At 35.3% G+C, this 11234-nt stretch overlaps 2 protein-coding genes across 3 annotated transcripts; both read right to left on the bottom strand.

Moving 5' to 3' along the window:
* Positions 1 to 88: 88 nt before the first annotated feature.
* Positions 89 to 2937, bottom strand: LOC128031951 (G-type lectin S-receptor-like serine/threonine-protein kinase LECRK3). Its single transcript, XM_052623344.1, has one exon. It carries the CDS (start codon positions 2882 to 2884, stop codon positions 410 to 412), a length of 2475 nt encoding a protein of 824 aa, XP_052479304.1. The 5' UTR covers positions 2885 to 2937; the 3' UTR covers positions 89 to 409.
* A 4166-nt stretch (positions 2938 to 7103) lies between these two features.
* On the bottom strand, positions 7104 to 10142 carry LOC105761183 (G-type lectin S-receptor-like serine/threonine-protein kinase LECRK1). Of its 2 annotated transcripts, XM_052623321.1 has the most exons (2): positions 9935 to 10142; positions 7104 to 9487 (listed from the first exon to the last, which is right to left on the bottom strand). In XM_052623321.1, exon 2 carries the CDS (start codon positions 9483 to 9485, stop codon positions 7410 to 7412), a length of 2076 nt encoding a protein of 691 aa, XP_052479281.1. In that variant the 5' UTR covers positions 9486 to 9487; positions 9935 to 10142; the 3' UTR covers positions 7104 to 7409. The 2 variants fall into 2 exon arrangements, with proteins under 2 accessions (XP_052479281.1, XP_012434376.1); XM_012578922.2 differs by having other exon boundaries at positions 7104 to 10142.
* Positions 10143 to 11234: the final 1092 nt, after the last annotated feature.

The raw sequence follows: 11234 nt of genomic DNA, 5'->3' as shown, positions 1-11234 counted from the left end.
TGAATGTTTAAGTTTGAGCCCGGTCCCTAATATTTTTATCTAAATTTTCTCAAATTTCAAGTAAACCTTTTAAGTTTGGACGAGTAACTCAATCCATAAACAAGACTATATTGAGTGTCAAAAAGTACACACAGAGGGTGACAGCGTTGGCGACTACTATGATTGGAGAATTGCAGCAGGATAGTGCTGGGAATGGGATAGCTAAAGACAGTTTTTGTTACCAAAAAGAAAAATCTGTCTTCTAAAAGATCCCAATCCATCGGTACATCAACTACAAGATTCAACAAATAATTATATGCACGATGTTACACTCCCTATACATACCCCAAACCAAAAGAAAAACAACTATCAACTTTAAACAGAGCACAACAAAATAAATAAACACATCTCAAAATCTGTATAGCATAAACTAGTCCGTTTTAGTAGATGTTGAAATGGAGTTGAGTGAGAAAGGGCATGGTGGATCAGGAACTTGGATTGCTCCATCAAGCATCATTGTAACAATCCTCATGGAGGGCCTTAACATTGGCTCTTCTTGAACGCACCAAATCCCCACTTTTAATAACTTCTCCAATTTCCCAACATCATTTCTAGCTTCTTCATCGTCTTCAACTAGTTTTTCAATCATCCCTTCGCTGTAACACTGAAAAACCCAATCTGTTAATATTGCTGCTTCCTCCATTTCAACTTCCACACATCTTCTGCAACATATGATCTCTAATAACATTACCCCGAAGCTGTAAACATCGACCTTGACCGTAACCGGGATGTTTCGAAACCATTCTGGTGCTACATAGCCTTTTGTCCCTCGTATGCCGGTTTTCGTTCGTGTTTTGTCGTTCATAAGAAGCTTTGCCAACCCGAAATCGGATATTTTCGCGGTGAGGGATTCGTCTAATAGTATGTTTTGTGGCTTTATGTCGCAATGGATAATTTGTTTGCTGCATTCTTCGTGTAAGTATGTGAGGCCTTTTGCAATCCCTGATGCAATTTGCAGTCTTTGTTGCCAACTAGGCCTTAAAATTCCGAAAAGGAAGCTTGACAATGATCCGTTTTCCATGAACTCGTAGACCAAAAGTCTATGTTCGGCTTCATCACAGTAGCCAGTTAGTCTCACCAAGTTCTTGTGGTGAGTTTGGCCGATGACCTTCACTTCAGTTTTGAATTCCCTTTCGCCGTCTTGAGCAAACTTGTCGAGTTTCTTGACTGCAATACGATCTCCATAGCTTGATGGCAATTCTCCTTTATAAACCGTGCCGAAAGCTCCCCTTCCAAGTTCTTCTTTGAATCCGTTCGTGGCATGTTCGAGGTCTTTGTATGTGAAAAACTGCAGATTAGTCTCTAAATCTCTTCTGCTATGAGCACCTTTCAATTCCCCGAGCCTTCTTCGGAATAAGCAGAAGAAGATCATAGAAATTGCAGCTAAAGAAAAGAAGTTGAAAATTGCAGAGGTGCCTAACAGAACTGCAAGGATCAATACAACTTCATTTTGATTATCGTCACTCCGGTTTGACTTGGTCGGGCTTTTCGTCGAGGCATCCGACTTTAGTACCTTAAATAGAGCTGTTCGATCAACAGACTCTCTGTCGAACCATCCGTTGGAAAGTGGTATTTTCTTTTTCCAGCAAGTTCCATTGCCATCTTTGCTTAGAGTTGGATCCTGCAAAATGGCAACCGCACAAGAACAATCAAGAAGGCAAGATTGCTTACATTCCAACTCAGTTGCAGGTTTAATTACTCCATAGTCACCCAAAGGAAAATCCGCAAACGACATTGGCTTGAACTCGAACCGATCTTCCCCGATGGTGGATCCATCAGGGTTGCAATCTGCAGGGTAGCTTGCATAATCCTGTTTGCAACCTGCATATTGATTGTTGTCATCCAAGAAAGAAAATCCAGGGGGACATGTACAATTAGGCCTCCCCTGAATAGGTTCACAAATGCTGTTATAACCGCAAGGTCCAGTTCCGAACGTAGCCCTTCCGGATGTAATCGTTGAGTTGATAAAGCGACGACATATGTTCATCGGCCTAAACCACAACACGGACCAGCTTCCACCCCCACTGGGGTTCCTTGGATAATAATAGAGATTGAAAACACCATAAAAGTCAAGTGTCGCCCTGTAGTAGTACAAGTCCGGTTTCGGAACAGCATTTATCGGTGCAACCTCAACTAGAGTTCCGTTCAGATTCTGGATTCGGATATACCCTGACTCGGTGAAGACCAACCGAGAACCGTTCCCGAAATTAAAGTAAGCTTCGTAAGGTTTTCCTGTGAACATATCTATTTGATTCAGTATGAAAGATTCACTATTGAAACGAAGCTGATACTTCCCCTTACTGTAACTTGTTTCAACCAGAGTTGATAAAAGATGGTCACCCATATCAAGTTCTTGTGAAGGTAAGATGGTGTCAGTTGGATATTTGAAGCTCTCCCATATGTTGGTCGAGTTTTTGCTTGCGATCACGAAGTTGCCGGTGTCGAGCATGGCTGCATGGGACACTTGAGAACCATCAGTAAGGCGTTGAGACCTCCATAGCTCTTTGCCTTTAGGGTCTTTAAGCACGAGATGACCGCTGTTATCGAGCTCAATCGTGGAGTCTCGATCGGTTTCAGGGTTATCTCGATTAGCATACCAGACTATAGTTCTTTCTTGTATCTTAGCATACCAGATAGCAAGAAGAAACCGGTCTTGTTTAGTAGGAATGGATTGAAACCCGAAGGCAAAATCACCAGATGGTGATTGCCAAGCCATGGTTTTATCATTTGCAGATAAGGAATCACCTACACTTACATTTCTTTGAGCCTCAACTGTTGCAAGTATCCAAAGGATGCTTGCAAGGATAAGCAGGGAAAGATGGCTATAGAAAAGTGGTGAAACCATTGCCAGGTGTTCACCAAAATGGGAAAAACACAATGACCCACTGAGGTAAAGAGAGTGAATAAAAAGGGGTAGGATTTGTTGGCTGCTGGTGTGGGGAGGAAGAAGAGGAATTTTGATACGGCACATGCTTTGACAAATCTAAGTTCTTGCATTAACGTCAATGTGTTTTACAGGTGTTTCGATGATTACAGAAAATTATTGGAAATGGTGCAATCAGTGTGGACCCTCCTTACAAATTTTATAGTGATATTTGGTATCTGTTTAGGTTGAAACTTTGGAAAACGCAAGTGACCTTGACAATGGCGGTTTTCAACGTTGAATTTGGAGCTTTGCTTTTGAAATTTTGTTTTAGCTTAATTAGCTGCTCAAAGCAGCAAAGTATGTGTCCAAAAATTATTCCAACATAAATATAAAAAATATGATGCTCAGGAGAACTTTTCAAAAAAAATTGAAGTGTGTTTGAACAAAAATCTTAAAAATAGTCCTTTTAAACGAGTTCAACCCAACGGTGATAACTATAGTAAGAGTTTTTATAATGAAAATAAAGAAAATTCAAATATTATCAACCATCGTATTAAAATAATTTTTTAAATTATTGATTTATCATTTATCTCGATTTTTTCATTTTCATTTTATTGTTTAAATAAGGAGATAAATTTGTGCAGAATTCTAATTTTAATTAATTCTTTTTCAGCCTAATTTGCATCGTTAAATCTATCTGCATAAAATTATTACACCTCTTGTATAATTGATCATAACCAAGAGTTTCTTTCACAATGTAAAATCTTTTTCGTCACATATGATAATATCAGGATATATTCATTTGATTCTAATTTTATAAATAAACTAGAATCTGAGTCGGATACTCAGAAACCACAAAAGATAATATATCGAACAACTTTATCATACTATATTCTTTGTGCTTTCTTTAAGTCATAAAACGCTTTTATCAAATGATAAACATAATTTAAAAGTTCCAAAGTTAAAAGATTGCTCTATAAAAGCAACAAGTGATTAGATTGAATATCTTCATAATTTTGAGAAAATTCACATGCTTTCAACTTGTCGATGGTACTATTTGACAGATTCTTCAAACGAAAGACCCATTTTCAAGTGATTAGCCTGCACTTTTTTGGTTTAGGTACCAACTCTCGTGTCGTGTTTTTGTCTAAAGCCTCAATCTCTTCTTACCTTTTGCTTCGTCATAATTTTTTTGTTCTTACGCATTAAAAGCTTTCATAAAAAAAAAACATGAGGTTACCATGCAATTGTTAAGTTGTACATCATAATCTTAAAGATATTTAGGTTGCTTCGTCTCCCGTATAGACCTTCGTATTACTCGTTGCTCACCATTATGTCTATGAATATTCTACCTTGAGGTTAGACATTTATTTTACTTATCCTCATTAGTGGCTGCATGCAGTTTATCCAAGTTTTCACCATTGCATTCAACAATAATATTTTCTACATAACATGATAATTTATTAAACACCACGTTTTTAAAAGTAGTAAATTTTTTTTTTATTTATGGATCTATACACCTCTAAAAAAATTCATAGTTCACAAATACATATTTCTTTACTTTTGGGTCAAATTTAATTGTATTAAATTTTATTCAAAAATAACTCACATTTGACTTTTCATTGTATAAAGTCTCAAAAAGGGAGATTTCTATGTACCTAATCAAAGAAACGACCTATTTGTCACTTTCACATCCAACAACTCAACTCAAATTTCCCAAGGAAGATTCTTGTCATGCAACTAAGAAAAACAAATTGAAACAAGATAACAAGTTTTCTTCTTACAACTCTATTTTGTAGAAGAGTGCATGGACAAGTCATCTGACGAAGAATGCCATAATCTTCACAATATTGAAAAAATTCATCCTACAAGTATTCCCTATGTAACAATCATTTTTTAATAGTGTCGGAAACAGTGATTTTAATACCATAATCCCAACGAGTGAATTTATAAATATTATTATTTAATATTTACGAGTCAAATAATATAGTATAGTAGTGAATTTTGATTTGATAAAATTTACTAATTGACGGTTAATTAAAGTACAAGTGGTTTGAACTTTAAGTCAATGATTTTAGAAAATAAGGTATCGAGACATCGTTTCTATAAATCAAGCCCGTAAATATTTTTATTAAATATTTATGGATTTGTTATATAGGTGAATTAAATTTTGGTTCGATAATTAAGGTATAAGGACTAAATCGTGAAAATTTTAAAAATTAATCACTATTGATTTTACTAGATAAAAGGTTCAATTAAAAATTGTGCAGGGGTTTAAGTGGTAATTAAACTACATTTCTTTTAAGTGGACGGTTAGTGTTTAGCTTTTTGTTTAAATTATATGTTAAAAATTAAATTAAAAATAAAATCTAAATGATAATAAAACATAAAAACAAAGGAAAACATCATCATCATTTTAATTCACCACCCAATTTTCGAACCAAAAACACAAGACACCAGTTTTGAAGGCTTCACGTTCGGTCAAGTTTTCCTCTTTGCACGGAAGTTTAATTAAGGTATGTTTTTAGTAATTTTTATAGATTGAAGAGCGTTGTAGCTCAATCTAACTAGTCTGGGTATTAAATCATAAAACTTTCAAAGTTTTAAAAAGTTATCATTGTTGATTTTTGAGGTTTTGATGTTAAATGGTTGAGTTTGAAGCTTTATTATGAAATAAAACCATTTTGTAAAGTAAACTTTGTTAGTTTTGAATTAGGGATTAAAATGCAAATGTGTTGAAATTGTCATGAAATTTTTATAAATATAGATGATTGACGGTTGTATAAGGATGAGATTAAAGGTTTGGGGTTTGAACGTGTAAAATATGATTGTTACAGTTTTAAAGATTAAATTGAATAAAATAAAAGTTTAAGAAAATTGTGAAAAGTGCTTGGAATTGATAATTGAAAATAAAGTATTATAAAGATAAAAAACAGGTAAATAATCGAGAAAAAGAAAAGTACAGATTAGTTCTTAACATTTCTGCTTTTATTATTTACCTTGATAAGTTCATACAATATAATTATACATATTTTTATAATTAAAAATATTGAAAATGGAGTGAATGAGTGTGGACCCACTTTACAAATTTTATAGTCATATTTGGTATAACAACATGGTCAAAGTCGTCGGTCATTGGGTTTACTATTTCTAAAAGAACAAAAAAAGGCTTTTTCACCCAATTAATCCAAACCATTTTAAAATTCTAATAAGAATAGTCTAAAATAAATAGTCATTTATATTTTATAAAATACAGGAGAAAAAAAGAGTTTTTAAACCCCTAACAGTGAGCAGCCATTAGACAAAAAAAAAAATCCAATCTCCCTCAAAATTTTCATCCCAAAACAGATAGACAAATTATTCTTCAAATTGGAATTTTTTTATTCATTATCTCTGTATATTATCAACATTCGATAATACTATAATATATTCATTTGATTCTAATTTTATACATAAATTAAGATGGGAGTCAAAAACTCTAAAACCACGAAAGAGGAGATATTAAGCAAATTTACCCTACCATATGCTCTTGATGCTTGCATTAAGCCTTAGAATGCTTTCTTCCAACAATAGACGTAATTTGAAATTTGCTTAGAGCCAAAGTTAAAAGTTGCTCTATAAATACATCATGATCCAATTCTTTTTACTTCAAGTTGTCATAGTTTTCAACCTTTAAAAGCAGCAAATGAAATAATTGATTGCACCGTCACCATTTTAACTACTGGCTAAATGTTTCCTTATAGTCCCATTCATAGTTTTGAGAAAACTCACTCGGTTTCAACTTGTCTATGATACAATTTGACCTTTTCTTCAAACGAAAGATCCATTTGCAAGTGACTGGCTTACACATTTTTAGTTTAGGTAACAAGTCTCATGTCTTGTTTTTGTCTAAAGCCTCAATCTCTTCTTTCGTTGCTATTTCTTAATTTTACCACTTGATCCTCCACTTCCTTCATGACTCGCCATTCTCAAGAATATTTGAAGGATTTGTTTCATTGGTGCTAGTAGTCCTCACCTTGAACATTCATACACATCCTCCAACACTTTAGTTATTGCTTACAAGTTTCTTCATACCATTCTAAGTTGTTCCTATACATTTGAGAGTTCCATTGCAACCAACACAAAAGCTTTTTTCTCGCATTTTCGAGCTTCTCCAACAAAATAAAGTTGATAAATAAAAAGATTGAACAATCGGAGAACCTGACATTGTATTCCATAAAAAAAAAAAGCAAGCAAAAATAGCAATAAATAAACTTGTGAAAATAGATGTACTTAACTCTTTATTGAAAGAGCTAAATCCACTAAGCTACTTTCCGCGTATGTTTCCATGGAACACAACATATTCATCAACACTAAATCATTATCTAAAACGAAACAAATAAATGACTAAAACTAGATATGTTTACTACTACTAACCATTATCTAAAATTAACTAAAAATAAGCTGTTGGAAATTGTACTACTTTTTTAACCTATTCCCAGTCCAGCTTTAACAACATTCAAAACTAGATCATTTTCGTAGACACAGACATTGACATTGAATTGAGTGGAAAAAGGCATGGTGGATTAGGAACTTGGACAACACCTTCAAGCATCATTGCAACAATCCTCATGGAAGGCCTTAACAATGGATCTTCTTGCACGCACCAAATAGCCACTTTTAATAACATCTCCAATGTCTCAACATCATTTCTAGCTTCTTCATCATTTTCAACCAGTTTTCCAATCATCCCTTCGCTGTAACACTGGAAAGCCCAATCTGTTAATATTGCTGCTTCCTCCATTTCAACTTCCACACATCTTCTGCAACATATGATCTCCAACAACATCACCCCAAAGCTGTAAACATCAACCTTGACAGTAACCGGGGTGTTTCGGAACCATTCTGGTGCTACGTAGCCTTTAGTCCCTCGTATGCCGGTCTTGGTTCGGGTTTTGTCGGTCATCAGAAGCTTTGCCAACCCGAAATCGGATATTTTTGCGGTGAAGGACTCATCCAATAGTATATTTTGTGGCTTTATGTCACAATGGATGATTTGTTTGCTGCATTCTTCATGCAAGTATGCAAGGCCTTTTGCAATCATTGACGCAATTTGCAATCTTTGTTGCCAACTAGGCCTTGGAACTCCGAAAAGGAAGCTTGACAATGAGCCATTTTGCATGAACTCATAGACCAGAAGTCTATGTTCAGCTTCATCACAGTAGCCAATTAGCCTCACCAAGTTCTTGTGGTGAGTTTGGCCGATGACCTTCACTTCAGTTGTGAATTCCCTTTCACCATCTTGAGCAAACTTGTCTAGTTTTTTCACTGCAACACAATTTCCATAGATTGATGGCAATTCTCCTTTATAAACGGTGCCAAAAGCTCCTCTTCCAAGTTCTTCACTGAACCGGTTCGTGGCATGCTCGAGATCTTTGTATGTGAAAAACTGCAGATTAGTCTCTAAATCTCTTCTGCTAGGACTACGAACACCATTTAAGTCGTGAACTCTTCTTCGGAATAAGCAGAAGAAGATTAGAGAAATTGCAGCTAAAACTCCAAAGGTGCCTAAGAGAACCGAAAGGATCACAATAGCTTGATTACTCGGCGTGGCCGGTTTTTTCTTTGAGGCATCCGGTTGTTTCTTTGAGGCATCGGACTTAAGTACCTTAACTAGAACTGTACTATCAAGACCATCTTCTCTGTGCCCATTTGAAAGCGGAAGTTGCTTTTTAAAACAAGTTGCATTGCCATTATTCTTTGTAGTTGGATAAATGGCAACTGCACAAGAACAGTCACGAAGACAAGATTGCTGACATTCCAACTCAGTTGCAGGGTAAAATATTCCATAGTCACTCAATGGAAAATTAACAAATGAAATATTCTGGAATTCGAACCGGTCTTCCCCAATGGTGGATCCATCGGGGCTGCAATCTCCAGGGTCGCCTGCATAATCTTGTTTGCAGCCTGCATAGTGATTATTGTCATCCAAGAAAGAAAATCCAGGGAGACATGAACAATTTGGCCTCGCATCGATAAGTTCGCAGATGCCATTACAACCACAAGGGCCAATTCCATATCTATTCTGTCCACGTGAAAGTGCTGAACCGACAAACGCACGACATATGTTCGGTGGCCAAGCCTTGGACACAGACCAGCTTGCACCACCACTGGGGTTCCTTGGATAAGAATACAAAGTGAAAACTCCATAAAGGTCAAGTGTCGCCCTGTAGTAGTATAAGTCTGGTCTTGGCTCAACATCTTTTGTCACATTGTCGACTAGAGTTCCATTCGAATTCCAGATTAGAATATCCCCCGTGTCGTTGTCGAAGGCCAACCGAGAACCGTTTCCCGAGGGGAAACTAAAGTATTCTTCGTAAGGTTTGCCAGTGAACATATCTATTTGATTAAGCACAAGAGATCCATTAGTTTTGAAACGAAGTTGATATTTTCCCTTACCATAATTTGTTTGGGCTGATACAAGACTGCCATCAACACCCAATTCTTGAGACGGTAAGATGGTATGAGTTGGATAGTTGAAGCTCTCCCATATGTTGGTTGAGTTTTTGCTGACAATAACGAAATTCCCCGTGTCAAGCATGGCTGCATGGGACAATTGAAAATCATCAGTAGCCCTCTCAGACCTCCACAACTCTTTTCCTTTAGAGTCGTTAAGAACAAGAAAACCGGTCTCGGTGAGTTCCACCGTCGATCCTCTATCGGTTTCGGGGTTATCTCTATTAGCATACCAGACTATAGTTATTTCTGGTATATTAGCATACCAGATTGCAAGAAGAAACCGATCTTTTTTACTAGTAATGGGGTGAAAACCAAAGGCAAAAACACCTGATGGCGATTGCCAGGTGGTGTTTGTATCATCTGCAGCAAGCGACTTGCCTACAGTTACATTTGCTTGAGCCTCAACTGTTGCAATAATCCAAAGGATGCTTGCAAGGATAAACAGGCAAAGATGGCTATGAAAAAGTGGTGAAATCATTGAGTCTCTCCCACTAGGTGTTCAACAAAATGAAAGAACTATGAAGTATGAACCTTGAGATCATTGAATCTAACGCAGTGATTAAAAAGGGAAATGGAATTTTCAGGTGCTGGTTTTGTGAGGAAAGTAACTTCCTGGAAAGTGGAAAATGGAAAAATTCAGCTGATGAAACTTCAACAATGACTTGGCTTTGCACATGCTATGACCTTTCTAAATTCTTGCGTTGCACTGTCATGATCGGCACCTGGCTGGTTGAGGGTGTTGTTTTAAAGATGTATGACTATTATTACAACAAAAATGGTTTACAGTCACGTCAGTTTTGGAGACCGAAACAAAATGTTCAAAGTCGTGCACGCATTAAATGAAATCTTCATGGAGCAAAATAACCTATGAATTGACATTTCACTATATCTTTTCACTTAAGATTTTTATTTGAGGAAAATTCAAATACGAAATTTGTAGACGGTCATTTGATGTGATACTTGAATTTGTCCTTAGTATTTATGATTTTTCTTTCTCAATTCGAAATTTTTATTGTTTAAAAATCAACATACGCATTTGATTCAGTTTTAGCTCGATTGACATGAATATTATTATCAATACAAGAAGACGTGATTTCGAATGCGCTCAATCGCATTATCTTCTTATTTATCAAAATTTTATCAAGAAACCAACAAATTTTCTTCCCATTTTTTTTTTGTTTTTACTTCAAATTATTTGTAATAAAAAAATCTTATTAAATAAATTTACATGAGAGATATAGTTTTAAGGTTGGGTGGCTTGAACTTAAAATGAAAGGTGAAATGCAAAAGATGTAACAGCCCGTTTTCAGTGAAATTGGAACAGTAATTTCGAGACCACAAATCCGAGATCGTAAGAAAAAAATATTTTAATATTATTGTATGGTTTGCATAATGATAGAAATATCGTATGAAAATTTCGTAAAGAATTTTTTACCTATTACATGTTTAATTAGATAAAAAGGACCAAATTGCATAAAATGCAAAATTGGAGTTCTAGTAGCTATAGATATCAAATAGCTATGGAATTCAAAATTGGAGGTCCTTATATGGAAACTAGACCATTAAGAGGAGTTAGTAGATAATTATGATGATTCATCCTTGAAAAATTAAATACGAAAAGGATGAAATTGGAAAGTAAAAATAATAAAAGATGATAAATGATAAAATAATGAAAATATCATTATTTTCATCCTCTTTCCCAAAATTAAAACATGGAAACCCTAGACATGGAAACCTAAGCTCAAGCCAACTTATTTTGCTTAATTAGGTATGTTTATTTGTCCCTTTTAGTAATTTTTATTTGCAAAGTTATTAAGGTATTAAAGTTTTT

Source organism: Gossypium raimondii, chromosome 11 (genome assembly GCF_025698545.1).
Source record: "Gossypium raimondii isolate GPD5lz chromosome 11, ASM2569854v1, whole genome shotgun sequence".
Taxonomy (NCBI): Eukaryota; Viridiplantae; Streptophyta; class Magnoliopsida; order Malvales; family Malvaceae; genus Gossypium; species Gossypium raimondii.
Note: the sequence above shows the minus strand (reverse complement) of the source record. Positions and strands in the feature narration are given on the sequence as shown.